Source organism: Callospermophilus lateralis, unplaced genomic scaffold, assembly GCF_048772815.1.
Source record: "Callospermophilus lateralis isolate mCalLat2 unplaced genomic scaffold, mCalLat2.hap1 Scaffold_86, whole genome shotgun sequence".
Taxonomy (NCBI): Eukaryota; Metazoa; Chordata; class Mammalia; order Rodentia; family Sciuridae; genus Callospermophilus; species Callospermophilus lateralis.
Window position 1 is genome coordinate 3828881 of NW_027516693.1, and position 19685 is coordinate 3848565.

Genomic DNA, 19685 nt, shown 5'->3' on the forward strand with positions numbered 1-19685 from the left:
TCTCTGAAGAAAGGAGGAAAAAAATCACATTTGTGTGTGTCATTTATTTCTGTTGCGCTGGGGGGAAGAGAATTCAGTTTCTCTTCAGCCTCTTTATCGCTGGGTAGAACTAACTCTAAAACACCAATTTCTCAACACTTAACCCTCCCAAATCCTGAGTTTTCCTTTTTCCCTTTTTTCCTTTTTTAAGCTGATTGGCTTTTCTCTATCTTGCTCCTTCCTTTTCTTTTGGTGCTTTCTTTCTCCCACCTGGGTTGGGGTATTTTTGTGGGGTTTCTGTTTTTCCCTTGGCTGTGCTGAGGCAGCAGGCTGGGGCAGGGTTTAGGATTGCTCCTTGTCGGTTTTCTCTTTATGCATCTTTTTCATCTTCATCCTCCGGTTCTGAAACCAGATTTTGACCTGCCGCTCAGTGAGATTGAGAACCCCGGCCACCTCGTACCGACGGTCCCTGGTTAAATACATATTGAAGAGAAATTCCTTCTCCAGTTCCAGCGTCTGGTGTAGGGGCAGCGCTTCTTCCTCATGGAACGGGCGTGGATCCAGTTGGCCACGGGGTTGCCTGGAGGGCCAAACACAGGCAGGGGTCAGTGGAGGCCCTTTCCAGCCCAGGACCTCTGCCACCCCAACCCCAGGCTTAGCCAGGCTCCCCAAATCCAATAATTGAACCTGAATTTGGACACGTTTTGCCTTAGGAATTTACCTCCTTCCTCCTTTTGCATTTTGCCCCCTCCCATCTCCCCTCCCTCTTTAGTTTCCAGCACCTAAAACTGTAGGAAATCCGAGGCTATCAAAGCCCCTACAGTCTGGTCCTCAGCTTCAAGAGTAGTAATTCGAGAATATCCTCATAAAAAGTCCAAATTCCCAACCGTTTCATAGGCCCATAAACGCTTCTCTCTCTTGTTTTTTATTTTTATAGCAAGGTCTCTCTCCTCCCCACCTCCCTCCTCCTCTGCCCCCTCCCATCCTCCCAGCCCACGACCAAGTCCTGAAATTTCAGCACTTCTGCTTCCTGACCCTGAGAGTCCCTAAACCCCTCACCACTCTCTCCAGTGCCTGTCTCCCGGTCAGAGTTCAACCCTGCTGAGGCGAATTCTCAGGACGATGCTGAAATGGGGAAAGTCTTTCTCCTCTCTCCAGAGAGCTGCTGGACTTGGGGACAGACTCCCCTATAGCTTGGCCTCCAGTGTCCCCCTCTTGCCAGCCCCAGGACAGGCTATGCAGGAGCCAAGCCTCCAATTTCAGGTTTATGGGAGTAGCTAAGGGCAGGGAGGGAAGCCTTCAGAGAGGTATAATTAGGCCCTGGCCCCTTATGGGGATAGAGAAAAAGATTTCCTGCAGCCCCCTCCTGGGACTCCCCCAGACACTTCCTCACACCCAGGGGACTGCACCCCCTCTCCTGTTGTTTCTCCTTATTTCCCCTTTCTCTGGCCCTGCAGTTCCAACCTGCCCCCCCCACCTATCCCAGCCAGACCTCCTTTGCAATACTCTGAAGGTTCCTATCTCCTTGATAGGCGCCTAAGAGTGTGAGAGAGAGAGAGAGAGAGAGTGTGTGTGTGTGTGTGTGTGTGAGAGAGAGAGAGAGAGAGAGAGAGAGAGAGAGAGAGAGAGAAATTCTCTAATCTGGGGAGATGCCTTTTCCATTTCACATCCCTGACACCCATTCTCTACCCTTTCTCCTGTAAACCCTCACAAGAGGGTTCTTAAGTTTAAGGAGACTCAGACCCTACTTCTCTCCCCAGTTCCCTCTGGAAGTCTTGATCTCTCCAAGATTCCAGGCTGCAAAATCCCCGAAGACCCCTCAACCAATGCTCCTGGGGGAGGGCAATGGACCTTCTGTTTTTATGAATCCATAGTGGGGTGAGAATTCCCATGCTAACTGGGAGGCAAGGGTGATTTTTCTCCCAGGGGTATTTCCTCTCTACCCCTAGTGTTCTCCTCACTTCTCCCCTGTCCCATCTCAAACCATAAAATGAATCTTGCCCCCCAGCCCAGCCCCTGGCCCTGTCTGCATTTCTTGGAAAGTGGCGATTGAGCCAAAAAGCCTGGGCAGGGAGAGGGCAGGGGTCGCTTTCATCAAGTAAACCTCTAGGAGAGGAATCCCCCTTCGACCCTCTCCCAACCTGGCTCCCTGGGCCCCCTTCTCAGACCTTCCTTTCCCTGAAAGCTCCCCAAGGTAATTCGCTTTTATTGAGTCCTCGCCCCCTCGCCCTCGCCCCTCTTCCGCGCTCCCTGCATCGCTCAGAGGGGCTGTAATTTGGCTCCCCCCGCCTGTCCTCCCCTCCCCTCCCGCGCCGGTTGTAAAGGAAAATTGCTCCCAACTTACTGGGGTCCAGGTCGGCCTTCTCCTCTTTGTGCTTGCTGCCGGCGAGTGCGTCCGCCTCGGGCGAGGGCAGTGTCTGCGGGGCGCGGTCGCGCAGCTCCCCGGGCGAACCGTACATGTAGTCCGGGTAGCTGCAGCCGTCTCTCGGCCGCAGTCGGCGCGGCACCCGGGGTAGGCGTCCGGCTTTAGGGCGTAGTGACGGCCCCCGGCCGGGAAGCTGGGGAAGGAGACGGCGCCGGACAGCGGCTGGAGCCAAGTCCGCATGTAGCGCCTGTCGGCGCCGAGGTGGGGTTGGGGGCAGTCCGGGTGATATACCACGGATGACTGCGAGGGCACGGGCGCCCACGACGTGCTGAACACTGCCGGCATGGGCGCGAAGCTACAGGACGGAAAATCGCTACAGTCTGGCACCAAACCGCTGGGTCTGGCGGCGGCAGGGTGAGCCCCTGTGGCCGGAAACCTGGACGCTAAGAGGTTTTCATTGTCGTGAGAAATGAGCGAGTCCACGTAATAGTTACTGATGGGCCCCGTCGCCGACATCGTAACAGGGTTTTACATACATAAGATTATTGTATGACCTGTATATGTACTTTTTATCTGCTCACAGAACAATCAAGGCAGGTAATTATTTTTCCAGCCTTTTCCCGGCAGCTCATTGGTTCCCCAGCCCCCACATGATCGTATTTACCCTCCAACCATGAGGATTTTTTAATGGGGTGAAAATACCAATCCCCGAAGCAAGGGTTCCCGGACACCCAGGGTTGAGCTGGGCGCAGGAGCCCCATAGGGGCGTGGAGGCCGGTGGAGGTAGGTGGAGGAACTATTTCTTGACTGCGGGAGCCCCGACGCTCCCGCAGTCTCTGAGCAAGCCTAGATCAGCGATTGTCAGTTCGGAACGTGGCTTTTAAAAATGCGTTTTTAAATAGTGTGTATGTATGTATTTCTTTCAGGAGCAGCAGCAGTGAGGGAGGGAGGGTGGGAGGGGACTGGAGAAGCTGGGGTGGAGGGAGGGAAGGAGGGAAAGGGGAGCATCCTTCTGCCACTGGCCAACTCAGCCCCCAAATCTAGGGTAGGGGAAGCTTAGGGAAGATGATCTGCGGGTGGGAGGGGAAGAACTTCGGAATCTCATACACCTTTATCGCTTTGGCACAGATACAAAAGCACCTTTATTTTAAATTTATTGTCTGTATCTATTTATGTTTCTTTGCCAGCTTGAAGAAGTGGAGGAGAGATCTACACAACTTAAGTGGGGCATCCCCATCCCGTCTGCCTGCTCACACTCTTTTGCCCCCAACTTCATGTCTGCGTCACCCTACCCCCCAAAAAGAAGTCACTCACTGGTTCTGTCTGCAGAGAGCCAGGGTGAGAACGGGCAAGGCGAGAGAGCGACCTCGGTCGTGGGCAAGTAGCTTGTTTTTATGTCCTTCAATAAAAATTTTATGAGGATCATTTGATTGTTCATAAATGTGTCTTTCATTAAATAAAATTGTAGGCTGTTTTTGGAATGGGAAAAAAGCAACGGAGGGATGGGAGAAAGCAATTTCTTTGGGGTCGGATGCAGGAAATCTGGAGGGGGCAGTGCGATTGTACGTGAATATCAGAGAACTTGGATTAACCCCCCAATAGTTGGTTGCTGCCCTCCTTAAATTTTGGGTTCACTGCACAGCCCTAGGCTTTACATCAGACTGTCCCATGGTGGTTTAGTAAGGGGGAGGGCATTAGGCAATCAGAAAACCCTCAATGTGTGTGCAAGAGGGGGGTAGGGGGATTGATTGGGGGCAGGAGAAGGACAGGTGATTGTTCCTAGAGGTGGTGCACCTAGGCAGGGCAGAGTGAATGTGAAGGAAGGGTGCAATTTCAGGGTCAGAGGGAAGAGTCTCAGTGTGCTCAAGGGGAAATAGGCAGGAGCTGGGGCTGAGATGCTGGCTCTGAAGGCAGCAGGGAAGGAGGCTTCCCAGATCCATCCAAGCTTGCCCTGCTTTCCCTCTTCTATCCCCAGGAGGGGACCAAATGCCAGGGGTGGGGGTGAGTGCTGGATTTATCATGTATCTGGATTGCTCTATCTCCTCTGGGGTGATAGAAGGGCTGGAGAGTGTATTAGGTGTATTTGGTGGTGTGGAAAGTTGGGGGGAGGGCACAGCTGCAGCTCCCAGCTCGGACCCCAGCTCCATAGGTCCCCTCCCAGTCCCTGGTCCTCCCCCTCTTCAGTTCTTTCCATTTTGGTCTACTGGGGCTGGGATTTCAATGCACAGAGGACATGAGGGAAATAATCTGACTGGGGACAGGCAACGGGGGTCTGCAGCCTTGTCCCCCTCAGCTCCTACTGTCTTCTCCCTCCGTCTGGATTGGCTGGGAAACCTAAATTACAACAAGACAGAAAATCTCTTTGGCCTTGATGGAGTCGGGTTAGCTGTCAATCAAAAATCTTCCTCACTAGTTCAAGGAAAAGAAGGAAGGTTCCAGTCCTTCTGCGGAGGCTTTCTCTAAATCCCCAGTGCAGTCAGCACCTCCCCCAGCCCTTGGTGACTGGGGACCGGCCTGGCTCTTGGGCGGCTGCTGGCAGCGATAAGCAGAGACATTTAGCCTTCAGCGGGGCCCCGGGCCAGACTGCGACCAAGAGGACACCAGGGGACAGAGCCTGAGAGAGACTGAGGCCCAGACAGCCTAAGACAGACCAACTGAAACAAGGTGCCAGGCCCAAGAAAGGAAAGAAGGAAACAGAGGATTAGGATAAAAAGAAAAGAGGTTGGGGAGAAGAAAGGAAGGAAAGTAAGCTGAAAAGAGAGGAGGGAAAGGAAGACATACAGATAGCTAGCCCAGAAAAGGGCAGTGATAAGCAGGCAGGCAGGCAGGACGGGGCAGGGCGAGAGCTGACGGAGCAGCCGTGGCATTGTGCAGTCCGCTTGCTTGCCGGGCCTTTGCAGTGGGACCGACTCCGGGCGCAGCAGTCACTTCTGTCTGGACACAAAGGAGGAAGAGGCCTCTTCTCCTGCCCCTCCTGGGGGACCAGCTCAGGTGGGTACACTAGGCCTCCCGAATACAGAATCCCATATTGGCCCAGGCAGCCTCCCAGGTGACTGGAGGCTGAGCCATGCTCTGGTCAAGGAGCGAAGAAACAGAAGGAGAAAGAGCTTTCACGCCTGCTCCTCCTTTGCGTTTTCGCCAGGCAACAGGGCCTCTCTGCCCCAACCCCAGCTTTCCTGCAGGAAAGAGTCTTTAAAGATCCTCTCCTATGGACTTCTACTCTTTGGGAGAGCCCCTCAACTGGACATCGTGGCTGTAAAGAGACGCCCCCTTCTTTCCTATCCCCTTTGAACACAGCCTTTTCAACTCTTGAGCTGCCTGAGCACTGGCCTGCTTACCCTGCGGAGTCTGCAGCAGTCAGGCATCAGGATCACCATCCAGGGATCTTTGCTGCCCATTAAATCCCTCAGGAAACTGTCTGTGTGTGGGGGGGGGCTGAGCTCCTCGTGCCCCTCAGCGGTTAAGTTTATTCCTCTCTTTGGATGGGTAGGGGGCTCTTGGGGTGCCCCCCAGCAGTGGTGGGGTGCGCCCAGCCCAGGACCCCAGGCAATCAGATCCGTCTGCTCCTCAAGATTGCAGTTTGCTCTCTGCCTCTTTCCCTCCTCCAGTCACCTTTAAATGCATCTTTTACTGCAGCACCACATTATATTTGCAGATCATAAAATCCACCTCTCGCGCGCACCAAGACCGTCCTGACATTACTGTTTTATGACCTTGACTTATTGTGGTCACCTGGATAATATTTAAATCAACGTTATGGTCTCTCACTTACATTAAACCCGCCAAGAGACGTTCTAGAAAGGCTCTAGGAGATGAGTCAAACACAAAACACACACATCCACACACACAGCTTCTTTGGGGGAGGGAGGTGTCGCTAAAAAATACTATAAACAAAAAAAACACCCATTTGAAGCTTATGATTCCGGAAATTTATTAGGATTTTTTTTCTCCATTAAGGAAGCTACATGCAAAAGATACAACATACAGAATATCTTTAAATAACACAACTCCCAGACAGGGACAGGGCAATTTTTTTTTGGGGGGGGGGTCATTCTGCCTTTGCTTTGCTATGTTCTATTTTTAATTTTTTTTTTTGTTCCTCTGCATGGAATTTCTGAGATGTTAGTGGATAGGGGATGTGGGGTGCTGGGAGGGGTGGGAGAAAAGCAGAAAGCAGTACAAATACAAGACTTCAAGCAGATTCTTAGAGCGATTGGGAGGTAAAGACACAGAGAGGGTTTGGTGGAGACGTTGGGTGCTACGACAGACACACAAACACTAGCCGAACTTTCCAAAACGTCTATTATTCTAAGGAGGAAATGCAGCAAGGAAGAAGCGATTCTGACTGACTGTGCTCTGCGAGATTACAGACCCTCTCTGTTTGATTATGTTTCTTTTCTTCGCCTACAATTGGGTGGATTCGATCTTAATTTTGCACAGAGAACAGAATGCTGTGTGTGAGTGTGTGAGTGGGTGAGTGAGGGGCTGACACACACACCAGTCACACTCCCACTCCCATCTATGAGGGCATACACCACACCCCACACCCAAGCACCCCATTTCTCATGCTTTAGGTAGAAACAGCCTCGCAGCACGAACCATAGGTCCCTTGGAAGGAGAGTCTGAGGTCTTTGCCTTTTTTGCAGGCGCGTTGCATTTATACTCAGGGAGGAAAAAAAAATATCACCAGGCACAAAGGGAGGAGGGGCGGGGAAAGGAAGGAGGAGGGAGGGGGAGGGGAGACCGCGCACTCAGGTGAAATTAAAATTGGAGGTTACTTCCCGGATCGGTTCATTTTCTTGAGTTTCATTCTGCGATTTTAAAACCAGATTTTGACTTGTCTGTCTGTAAGGTTAATGGTCTTGCTAATCTCCAGGCGGCGCTCTCGGGTCAAATACATATTGAACAGAAATTCTTTCTCCAATTCCAGCGTCTGGTGTTTAGTATAGGGGCACCTCTTCTTCCTTCTGCTCTTTGCTGTCAGCCAACCTCCTGTGGTGTTTTCTGCCTTTATCTCCTCTGTTAAAACTAACATTATTTACATAAGTATCCCTTGAAGATGCAAATCCTCCCAGCAAGGCTGCAGCCTTTGCCAGCCTGCTGTTGGGGTGATTGAGGGAGCAGAGGGGAGCTGCTCTCAGCACACAGGCCTAGCCAGTGGGATCCTCTTGGGAACAAGACTTTTAGGATTTCTTTGGGACTAGACTTACAGGGAAAAAAGGGTGCAGGTTCTTGCCTTTCAAACATTCATTTAATCTAAATTACCCAAGTCCACATTAATCTATCAGATCCTGAGTATTCTCACTTTTCTCAGCTTGCTGACCCTGGTGGGTTCCTTTAAGCCTCTCCAGGGCCTCCCTCAACTCTGTTCTACTCCAGCTCTGGAAAATTCCTACCAGACTGAATAGTATTTTCCAGGCCCCAGACCCAAGTGCAGAGTCCACCCCAGAGCCCAGAGTCAATTTCCAAAGAGCTTTGGCCTTTCAACTCAGTGGAGGAACTTTGTCCCAGTCTCTGCAGCCAGAGGCCACTGCATTGTCCCTGTACCAGGCTCCCAGCTCTAACTCCCACCTGAGTTGCCATAGAGTGACTGTGCTCTATTAGATCTCTCTGTTGCCATCTCTTCCTCTCCTGGCCATTTCCCCTAGATGTGTGTAGCTGAAGCAGGGAAGCTTGATGGAATAGTGAAGGTCAGGGGCAATAACTTTGTGGCAGGCCTAGGGGTCCTCAGACATATTCCCTGGCCAGAGGACCTAAAGTCAAGGAAGAGAGGAATCCCGAGATATTTTAGCCTACTAAAAATGTCCTGCCCAATCTAGGTGTAGATAGGTACATATGCTTGCAAATATACATGTATACCTGTAGAGATACACACTTGCATATTCATATGTACACATAGAAATGTACACATGTCCACTTATATGAGGAGATACTGTAGTGTAGTGTGTATTTCCTATTATCTTATTAACAGCTTCTCTCCCTGGCACACATTCTTTCTGAAATGGACCAGCCTTGCTCTTCAAGCAGCAGAAAGGAACTTGGCCATTTATTAAGGGAAAAATGTAGTCCAAAGACCTAAGAGGAGGCACCCAGCAAATAAGTCTGCTATGGTTCTGTGCTCTTTCTCCTCCTTATCCCAAAGGAAGCTGCCAGGTTCCAGGATCTTATCTTGATTGGGAGTGGGAAAGGAGTACTAAGGGAACTAGAAAATACCAGAAAGATGCACACTGGAAACTGCAGTATAAAAATCTCGATGTCTTTTGATTATTCTCCATCCTTTGCACCTGCCCATCCTGCCAAATTGTGTACAGGCTCTTTGCATATAACCCTGTCTTGTTTATTTTTCTTATTGGTGTTAGGTTTTGGGGGGAGGAGAGAAATTATAAATGGGGAAGTTTAGCCACAACCTGTCTTTGCCTCTGGCCTGATGGAGACACCAAAAAGGGACGGAGACAAGAAGAGTACAGGCAGAGTACAGGCTAAGGGGATTAGTTGGAATAGGAGGGTTTAGGTTGTGGTGTGGACAGTAGGAGAGAAAGAGGAGCCTATGGGAATGGGTGCAATTCGAATTGGGAGATGGATTTGTTAACCTTGACTTTGCTTTTGGTAGGGCTAGGACACAACTTTTTCTACCATAAATCTGTGTCCCAATCAAGCTCAGTGTCTGTGGAGAGTGTATAAAATTAGACCTTCACAATGCATATGTACCACAAGGAAGTAGCTGCCTCACTCTCCCTCTTATCCTCACAAACACACCAGTGGTCATCTTCTGGCCAGGATCTCTATGGACTTATTTGCCAAGGCCACCTTTGTAAAGCTGACCAAAGAGAGTGAGGTTCTACCCATTCCTGAAAAAAGAGTGCAGATACCTATGTGAGCGGGCATGAGTGTGTGAGGAACATGTCAGAGGGGTGTGTGAGTGTGACACAAGTCACCGTCAGGCATGCGTGTGTGCGTCGCTTCCATATACAAAGCACCACAAGATCCAGCCTCCCCCTCCCAGTCTGCTCCACTCTCAATATTTCATCTACCTTTACACCCAAGGAGCCCTTCTTATATACTGCTGCCAGTAGCCAGTGTCATAGGGAGCAGGTTTATTCCTCCCCGTTGGGCCTTTTCCGATGCTTTTTGCTCCAACTTTTCAGGGAAAGTCATTACCCTCAGGCTCCCTCCCCTGCTTATGTGTTTCCTCGACATTCTTTCCCCAGGTGTCAGAGAAAGATCCTAAAGGTCCCCAGTTCCTAGAGCAGAAATGAATCTTGAACCCTGAGCTTGAACTCTAGCTAGGCTTTCTCTCTCTAACCAAAGTCACAATGAAATCCAACCAAAGCCACACTCCCTTTCAGGAGAAAACCGCTTGCCACGCACACAGAATTTTCCAACCACTCATTTGTAAGCTGCTTTTGAAAACCAAAGGGGAAAATGTAATTTAGCTAGGAAAAAACAAAAAACAAAAAACAAAAAACAAAAAGGAAAAAGAAAAAAATTTAAAGGAGGAAACCAACAACAACAAAAACAACAACCAAAAAGAAAAACTTAAAACATTCCAAATGCCCTGTTTCAACGCCATCTCCTAGCCAAGCATCTGGAGGAGAGGGAGAGATGTGGCAGGCAGCCCTTTACCTCCACCTCTTCCGGCCTCAGCCCTCCAGTCTAAGGCCCCGGGGCCAGACAAGCCAAAAACCCAAGAAGCCCAAACCCTATGTACATATCAAACCCACAAACAACAAAACGCGTTTCACAGGAAACAATTTTCAACTGGGAAAACGCAGTAAAGAGAAATCCCTCATCTCAAAAGCCTTCCCACTTCCTGGACTATGATCGCCATTTTAAGCTTTTTGTGAGCTTTTGACCTAAGTGGGGCACAATCAGCCCCCCACCCCCAGGACACCAGTGTTGAGAAAGCAAACCAAAACCAGCACGCGCCCAGGAGCCATCATCCGTACTGGGCAGCACAGGGCGCCTGCAGGCTGCCTGTGGTGCGCACCGCCCCGCCTTAGCACCCACGGCTGGCCCGGCACCTCCACATCGCCGCTTACCTTCCCCAGCTAATGACGCGCTACCAGCCTGGCGCCCTGCAGACATCAGTCGCAAACCGTGGTCGCCTTCCCAGGACCTCCGGTTTTCGAGGCCTCAGCCCAACCCTCCCCCCTGCCCCTGTCCTGGTCATGAAGACCAAGTGCCAGAGCGTCCCAGCCGGGCCTGCGGCCCAGGCGGCCTTACCTTTCGCTTTGTTATTCGAGGTATCTGGGCTGTAGTCCGCAGTCTTGGCCCGCTCCTTTTCGCTCTCCGAGGGGCTGCTTTTGGGGCCCGCCAGGCTCTGCTCGGTCTTGATCTCATTGGGGCTAGGGGTCTGGCTGTCGGACTTGGAGGTCTCAGGGAAACTCACTTTGCCCCCGAGCTGAGGCGACTCCAGATGTTCGGCGCGCGGGTTAAGACTGGCCCGCTGCTCGAAAGGGGCTTCAAAGTCGTTGGCCCCGGCGCAGTGGGGCGTCTTGTCCAGCGCCGAGTAGCTCGGGCTAGCGCGGTAGTAGCTGGGGACGGGCACCTCGTGTTCCGCGAGGCAGGACTCCGGCAGGGGGTGGGAGTAGAGAGCTGCCTCGGGGCCACTTTTCGCCCGCTTCTCTGCGCTGTACATGCAGCAGACATTCTCCTCCTTGACACTAGGTGGGTAGGAGCAAGAGGACAGCGGCCTGCCAACAGGTTGTTCCAGGCGGTAGGCGGCTTTGGGGTCCCCCCAGGAGTTCAGCTGCGAGAGGTAGGACGGGTAGGTGTTGAGGGCGAGGTTGGGACTGCCGCCCTCGTCCCTTTTGGAGAGCGAGGGCGCGAGCCCGCAGCCTCTCATCACCCCGCAGTTGAAGTCACTCCCAGATTGCATATACAAGCCTGCGCTCCGGTTATAGCGCTCTCCTCCGCCCGGCGCAGCCAAGGGCTCCGCCTACGAGTTCGGAGTTACATTGCGAGGGCATGTCATTTTCAGAGAGAGGGGTTTTTAAGGAGCAATACTACAGGGGAGGAGCTGACATCTTTTTTTTTCCCCCATCAGGGAAGGGGGGGCGGTTGGAGGGGCGGGAGGAAAAAGAAGGGGAGGGGGGGAAATATCAGCTCCATAATTATCCGCGCATTAGGTCCTCACTATGTGACGGCTAGACCAATGGGATTTGAAAATGGCCTTGATGATTCAGACGGCCGTGACGTCAGCGGGGTCAAGTTGTCGTCAGGCGGAGCGCTCAGCATGGAGTAACAGCGCCACCTAGCAGCTGCCTCGGGGTAGGGGCACTGGAGCCCTTCCCCGCGAACAAAGGAAGCCCCCCCAGGCGGCAGGGGCGGTGGGGGGGGTGGAGGGAGATGGGGGCATTCTGGGTAGAGTGGGGTTTGTTTACCCGGGAACCAGCCAGTAACTCCTGAGGAGAGGAGGGAAATGAGGGAAAGTGGGAGAGAGAGGCAACGGGGCTCAAAACAAATTCAAATTAAAAGGTCAAGACACGATTCAGGTACTTCTTCCTTTCTCTTCACCTCCCCTTTTCCTTTTCTCAGCCCCCACCCACTCTTCTCTTGGGGTGGGAGCAGGATGAAGTTTTTTTGGGGGGGTTGGAGGGGAGTTGGGAGGTGAAGGGTGCTCCTGCGGGCAGAGAAAGAGAAAGTTAAAGAATCCCAAAGAGGACTAAAGTTTCAGCTGCCTGTGCTCTGCTTTCTCGGGCTTGGCCTTTTGGGTCTGGGAGTTCGGGGACCGACCATCTTGGAGGTTGGTTGAGTTTCAAGTTCCCTGTGGGAGTTGACTGAGAATCTCCAGTGTCTGGGGTGGGTCAGGGAGGGGGTCACGGTCACCTCAGGGCTGCTGGAGAAAGGAGGTTCCTAGTGGATGTAGGGATCCCTGGAGGGAGAAGCCCAGGACCCGAGGTCCCCGCTCCCTCACCCCGGAGCTGTAGCCTGGGCCTGGCTGGACGGGCACCTCCTGGGTCACTATCTCAGGACTTTGGCCTTGGAGCTGGTTCGGCCGCTTTGCTCCAGGCACTAGCGACCCTTGCTTTCCGCTTGAACTTGTCCCTACTAAAACAGGGAATATTTCTGAAGAAAAAGACCGAACCTGCAGGGACTTTGATCGGATTCAGGCAGTCGCATATCAACACGAAAAATGAGGACACCGGACGTAACCAGTGTGATTGGGCTGGAAGCATTATTTTTTAAAGGAGAAATGAGGCCGGTCTGTTTTTGTTATTGTTGTTATTGTTTAATAAAGGGAAGGGGGAAAACAGGGAAATACATGTTTGAAATAGTTCTTTCCGTTTCTCCATCGCTTTTCTCCCAAAGCGAACAAAACTCTCCACCCCTTCTTCAGGAAACGGAATCCGGAGAATAACTTGTCTTTCCGGTAGCCCCGCATTTTTCTCTGGACAGAGCCTGGGGTTTCGACTTTCCGAAGTGCTGAAGCCAAGCCGGGAAAGGACCCTAATGCCGAGCGCCCTGGCGTGGTTGAGTAAGGAGGCTGGATCGCTTCTACGGAGGCCCAAGCCAGCGTGGCCAGAAGAAGACTGTGGAAAAAAATCTGCTGAATTCCCTCACCCACGGATTGAAGAAGAAGGCGCAGGGGTCCCTGAACCCCCAGAAAATTGGAAGGAGATACGGAGTGTGTGACTTGCTTGCAGAACGGACAGGGGAGATTTGAAATTAGTTTTGTGTTTTCATTTGCAGGGGTCGCCTGGCCTCAGCATGGGGGTTGTCCCAGGCAAGGTTAGGCTGTTTAAACCCCAGACCAGACTTGGGACAGCCTGGGCAGTAGTCAATCCAGGGAGCCATTTGTCCCACCGCCCATCCCCGGGAAACAGCCCAGACTTTATGGCCACTCTGTTTGTATTATCTGCATAAGTCTTTCCCCACCAGTTTGATCAAAACCGTTCCCTTTTACGAGGACCCAACGAAAATTTCCCGTCATATTTATCAGCTGAGGATAAAAATTTAGTATGGGAACTGATATTTCCTCATTTATGGGACGATGAAATTAAAGACCAAAGCAATTGAGAATTATATGGCTTTGGGGGGTTCCCTCCCCCCTCTTTCATGTCTCCTTTATTTTCCTGCCTGGTTTGTCTGTCCCTGGAGTTTGTTTTACCAATCCCCTGCCCTTGTCCCCTGTTTTGGAGTCTAATGGTCCCTTTCCCCCATGACCAGGTGCTGCCTAGCTACCTAAGATTTTTTCTGGCCTTTTTCTCTGTTAATGGCTGAGGGCTGGAGCAGCACTCTCTCTCTGATCCCCTACCCAGGCCAGGCTGGGACTGATGGAAGGTGATGAGGGAAGAGCCTCCAAGATGAATCCAAGCCCAGCCTGGAAGGGGATGGTAGGAGTCCCAGAAGAGGGTGAAAGAGAGAAATTCTCAAAAACAAGTCCCCAGGCAAAAGCTGAAGAGCCGGCAGGAGAGGAACAAAATCACTGGGCCTCCCGTCTCACTCCCCTTACCAGCCTGACCCCCATCCCAAATCTATCACCTACCTCAGCCAGGGGAAGGGATAGAGTTGCTTCAGAATCCTTGCTATTATTAATGGAAATAATACCCTTGGGAGAAAGCCTCCCACCTCCTCACAAGAACGGATAGTGTTTAAAGTTGAAATAATTAGAAGTATGATAAACACGGCCCATTAATGGAAAAAGAAATCAAATTCATCAGCTTAAGTGGGACCCCCAGTGGGACAAATGTTTGCCTCTAATTACTCAAGATAAACGAAAACCCAGAGCTCTTAAACAAGAGCCTGCTCTTGCTCGGACAGTCACAGACTTGAATAACTTGTTGGGTTTTTGCAGACTTTGGGATTCTACCTCAGTGAAGGTAAAAGGAAGAAAGAAGTGAGAAAGAGTGGGCCAGGCGAAAGGAGTATTTGTGTGGCTCCAAAGAAGTCCAGCCTGGTCTGGTTCCCAGCCCTGCCCCCTTGGGCTCGGTCTTTCCCGAGGCCACGAGCAAAGGCAGTTTCCATCCTATTGTCTGGGCCTGGCGTTCAAAGGCATGCCAGCCACCACAGTCACCCCGCCTGCCACTACAGCTAGGTGCCCACCAGCTCTGCTCACAGGACCAAGACTCTCAGCCTGCACCCTTGGCAACCGGATTGGGGCTTAGGAGAAGTCTGTGTCACCCCTGTACCAATTCTTATTAAGCCACTTCTCCAACTTCCCGAGAAGGCGGAGAGACCTGCACCTAAGACTGACTCTGGGATTCTTCTTACCTCAGCTTGGGAACTCAAATATCCATGGCTGCAGGCCAGAGTTGGGGCTCAGGCTCTGCATGTTCTGGACAAACCTCACCCGCCCCAGAAGCCCTGGCATCTTTTGCTCTTCGTGCCTGGTACCCAGACTCTAAAGGGGCAGCAGGGACGGGCCTGGGCCTCCTGCCGACTGAGGGTTTCTGAATAGGGGAGACAAGGAGGGTTTCCAGAGCTCCTGGCATGCTCTAGGAGGATCCAGTGGTTCCACATAGCAGGCCAAGGGCTGAGGCATGAGGGGTCCCCATTAAAAGCAGAAGAAAAGTGTCGTACTCAACGGACAGAAAGGAAATTCGGCTGTTTTCTGGCTGTAGCCCTCAGGTCACCCCAGAAGCACTATGATTTCTCCAGTGAAAATTGTCTGTTTCCCCAAGTGGTTAAGGAAGTCATCTGGGAAATTTTAGAGATGAAATGAAAAAGAAAAGGTGTCTCTTCTGTTGGGATAAAATAATAAAAATAAAATGTGTGTACAGAAATCTCTTCAAGCGAAACAGAAAATAAAATCACACCAGAGATTGCAGGGTTTTTCCACTTGTTTTGGAGGCTGAGATAAATAATTCTCTTCCCAAATCTTGAAGGAAAGGTTGACTTTTCTTCACTTAGCACCAGGCTCTGCCCCAGCTGAATTGAGGGCCAGGAAATTCCAGGCAAAATGTGGCATGTTTGGAGGTCCAGAAAAACAGTTTTCAGACAGGTACGGAGGTAAGAGGCTGAGGACAATTAAAGGGGCCTTCCGTCTACTTCGGATCTCACAGCCAGGCCGGCGGGCCCAGCCAGCAAAATCCCTCTCACATCTGGATGTTGTACACACTTGCACCCAGATGCTGTGGACTTTAGCATCTACACACATGTCCAACTTGCACTTAATTGAGTCTACACAGCCACAAATATTCACTTTTACCCAAAGTGCTCCCTGAGAACCTTGAATCCTGGAGTCTGATAACCCGCACCAGCCGGGCTGCTTCTGTCTTGCCGAAGCCAACCAGTTATTTAACTTTGCCTCCTGAATCGAAACCAGACTGCAAATACTGCCAAGAGAAGCTTTGGGAGGAGGAGCTGGATGGGAGGATATCTTGGGGGCAAGGCCCTGGTCCCCACTTGAATGGTTTGTTTCTAGGTTGCCCTAGTAGGTCAGGTTTCCAGCCAGTGTAAGGACTGTGGTTGGGCGGGTTTGCTCCGGAGAAAAACCCGATCCTCCTTCTCGGGGGTTAAGTTCCATTTTCAAGATCTTGATTTCTTTCTCTTTTTCTTTTTTAGTACTTTCTTTGATTTGTTCATTCTGTCTTTCTTTTTTTTCCATCCTCCTCTTTTTTTCTTTACTTGCTTCCTTTTCTGTTTTTCATTTCCTTTTTTCTGGAATTCCTTTTCTTTTCTCTTTTTCTGATCCATTCTCTCTCTTATTATGTTGTCTTCCTTATTTCACCATTTCTCTTTTTCTTCTTTCTTCATTATACAGTTTATTTTTTTTGTTTTTTTCTTTCCTCCTCAATTCTTTCTTTTCCCTTCTTGACTTTCTTTCCTAGGCTTTTTTATTTTTCTCTGGTGTGCTGGGCTCAGTTGAAGTGAAAATACTAGGCTCAGATGCACGTCTCCCCAGCACAGCTACTCAGGCTTGGAGTTGACCTTCTCCCGCCTTCAGCCTCAGCTCGGCTCCTCACAAGGCGAAGTGTAGGATGGCCAGCCAGCTAGCGACCAGCAGCCAGGGCTCAGCAGTCACCATTAGAGGAAAGGAAAAACTGGCTCTGAGGCACGCCCCCACTAATGCCTGATGGTTCCCTGAAGTGCCAGGTTCTGGGGGTAAGGTATTTTAATTTCCATCACCCCAAAGGAGCTTTGTTCAGCAGACCTGTCATTTTTGTCCTGACTTTCAGAGCTGGACATTAAAATGGCCCAAAGTTGAGCCCAATTGGTGCCCTCAAGGCTGGAGAGAAATGAAGAAGGAGGTTGCCTATTACAGGTGGGGGTCAGGTCCAAGGAGTTATTCTTAGGCTTGGCAGCCCCAGGCCTTGTCCCCACATGGGTATCTTTGTTCTCTGTGGTTCTGGACTGCAACCCTAATGGACTTCTGTCCTCTTTACTCTTGCAACAATTGCAACCCCCGGGCAAGAGTTTCTGGGCATTTTGGGTACTGTCTTTCTTCTAACCCATTTTTTTTTTATTTCACAGGCAGCAGGGATGCAAGATTATGTGAAAAGACCATCCCTGAGCAGCAGTTTGAGTCAAGGTTATGGGTCTTCTCTGCTTTGTGCAGTGGTTTATGAGGGGCATGAACAGGGCTGTGTGTGTGGCAGCTTTGAAGGACAGAATGGTGCTGGAGGACAATAAGAGGGTGTGGTGGGGAGTCTTTTGTCCTGGGGACATTTTCCAAACTTTGGAGGTCTATAAGGTCGTATCTTAAGAGCACAGTGAACAGGACTCTCCTGAAGTCCTGCAGCCTCTGTTTGCTGGCAGTCCCCAAAGGCAGGTCCAAGATGGGCCTTTGGAAGGACTGTTCCCGACCTTCAAGCCTTTTTGCCTTCAGCAAAGAAAGACAGCTCCCCCAACAAACACCCAGACAATGGAGCCCCAGAGTCCTTTCCATCGCTTCCACTCTCAAAGGTCTTAGATGCCAGGCTATGGCAGGACCAAAACTTTTTAAGTTTTTTTTTTTTTTTTTTTAAGGGAGGGGGAATCTTGTAAAACTTTTATGCCAAACAAAGTTATAAAAACTTCCCAGGCGTTGCCTTTTCCAAAGGTTTATATGAATAATAAAGAGTGTAGTCGCTTGCACAGAGTTATGGCCTGCCCTGAGCAGGCAGGATTTAGCAAACTGCATTATTTAGCCTTAGGGCACAGGAAACCCCAGGGGCTGCCCTCTTCAGGGAATATTAGTCCAGAAAGGAATTGCCCTACAGATTCCAGAGAGGGGAGGGGTGGGGGGAGAAGGGGTGGTGCCCTTGACTCCCTTGAAGTTGAAAGTTCTTCTTTGCCCTGATGAAAAAAGTACTCTCTGTCCACTCAGGCCACTCAAGAAATTAGCCCAAGGTTGTTTCTTTTCTCTTAGTGAGGACTGAATGCAAGTGACCCCAGCTCTGTTCACCTTTCAGACCCTGGTCTACCCCTTTTTTTGCTTTCCCCCAAACAAGGCTCCTCAGCTTCTCCATCTGGGATGCTTAGAATCCATGCTCTCAGAGGTGCTTAATTGGGGTTGTCAGTCTTCTTCTAAGGGACCCTTGCATTGCCATTCCCACCACCCTAAGTGTCTGAGTGACAAAGAAACCCCAAACCCAAGGCTACCCCCAAACCCACATCTCCTTTTGAGTGCCTCTGGCTCCTCTGCACCCCCAAAGCCCATAGTGGGAGGGGAAGGGGCCCAGAGTTCTCTTCAGCCCACACCACTTAATACCCTTGTAAACTCCCACGTGCGCTATAAACTTGGATTTTTACAACCAACATTCCTCCTTAGCTCCGGGAAACTTTGAACTCGGCCTCTGGTTTATTTACTTGGGCAGCAGGGAGCTGGGAGCTGAGAAAGGATAGTGAAAAAGAGGGAAAATGTGGGGCAAGGAGATGATGGGGTGGGGATCTGGGGTGTGTTGGGAGAGCTAAGATGGTCCACTTCGGGTTTGTTTACTATTTAGGGCGGAAGCGTTTTTTAACACAGGCCTGGGTCGTTAAGAGCGAAATGAATCTGGGTTTAGAGGCGCGGGGGGGGGGGGGCGCTTTATGGCGGCATCTAGACGAGGATCTTTTGTTCCAGGGCAGCGCAGTGGCTGGAGGGGATTACCCCAAGAGGTCGCGTCCAGAGTGCCCCTGGTCGGCAAGGGGGGTTGGACATTCAGGAGTCTGAAGGTGGGTTTCTTGCGAGCCAGAGACCCCTATTTTTCCTTTTTAGAAGATCACCAAGGCAGGTTCCTGGGCCTGGGTCACAGAAGTCTTTGTTTTTCTTTCACGACTCTCCTCTCATCCTTCAGAAATCTCTTCTGGAGTTGAAAATCTTTTCTGGGTTGCACGTTGCAGAGAAAGTGGTAGCTGACAGTTTTGAACTTTTTTCCCCCCCAAATCAGGAGCCCTTTAAAGGTTAATAGTTTGCTTTGTAAACTGTTCATTCTAAAGAGTTATCTCCATCCTCCTTTACAGGAAACATGGCCAACAGGCTGATGGTCCCTGATATGGCTAGTGGACAAACATTATACCTAGAGAAGTGCCACGCACACTCAGTTTGTGCTCCTGTCCACACTCATTAAACACTGCCAATGGTTATACACTATGGGTGACACATTCTGTACTACAGGTAAAAGTATACAGATAATATTCCTTCTCACGTTCATTCATAGGCACCCTGACTTCAACAAAATGTGCGGGGGAACATGAAAGAATTGTGGGCCACATATACACAACAGTTGTCTCAAGGACCCATGTTTACAATCAAGAGATTCAGACCTAAGCTGCAGGGTCTCCTGCCATCAACAACAACAGCAGAACTCAGGTTTGATAATCATGGTGCTTTTCCATTTCATCCAACACATAGATAATAACATTTTTAAATTACAAAAGAACAGAGAGTGGAAAGATGAGAGAATTGGTCCTGAACCTTTGCTCCCAAGTAACATATTTATAACAGAGATGACCAAGTGGCTTCACTGAAAGTGTTGAAAAGACCGCGATTATAAGAAACGTGCATACTTGGATGTGGTGGTACATGCCTGTAATCCCAGCTACTTGGGAGGCTGAGGCAGGAGGATTGCAAAGTTGAAGGCAGCCTCTGCAATTTAGCAAAACCCCATCCCAAGATAAAAATAAAATAAAAAGGGCTAGGGATGTAGCTCAGTACTAGAGCGTTTGCCCAGTATGTGCCAGACCCAGGGTGCAATCCCCAGTATCAAAAAGAATGGGGGGAAGGAGAAAGAGGAAGAAAAAGAGAAGGAAGAAACGTGAAGCAAATACATATGGGTGTGTGGTGACTAGCCCCATGGGTCACTTCCTTCCTCAGTATTCCATCCATGTCTGACATTCATGTCAGACACAGCTGGAGGCTTTTTACTTTGGGACACCTAAAATATAAAACATCAGAGTGGCTCCACTCTGGGTATCTGGTTGTGTCTGGAGGAGC

The 19685-nt window shown here is 50.5% G+C and overlaps 2 protein-coding genes across 2 annotated transcripts; both read right to left on the minus strand.

Moving 5' to 3' along the window:
• On the minus strand, nt 1-2860 carry Hoxc9 (homeobox C9). Its single transcript, XM_076852914.2, is given in 4 exon segments — nt 1-500; nt 503-559; nt 2324-2470; nt 2473-2860. Coding segments are annotated over 4 exon segments (771 nt in total). The 3' UTR covers nt 1-321.
• Nucleotides 2861-7163: 4303 nt separating this feature from the next.
• On the minus strand, nt 7164-11222 carry Hoxc10 (homeobox C10). The gene is made up of 2 exons (XM_076852913.2): nt 10568-11222; nt 7164-7363 (listed from the first exon to the last, which is right to left on the minus strand). Exons 1-2 carry the CDS (start codon nt 11220-11222, stop codon nt 7164-7166), a joined length of 855 nt encoding a protein of 284 aa, XP_076709028.2.
• Between the last annotated feature and the right edge of the window lie 8463 nt (nt 11223-19685).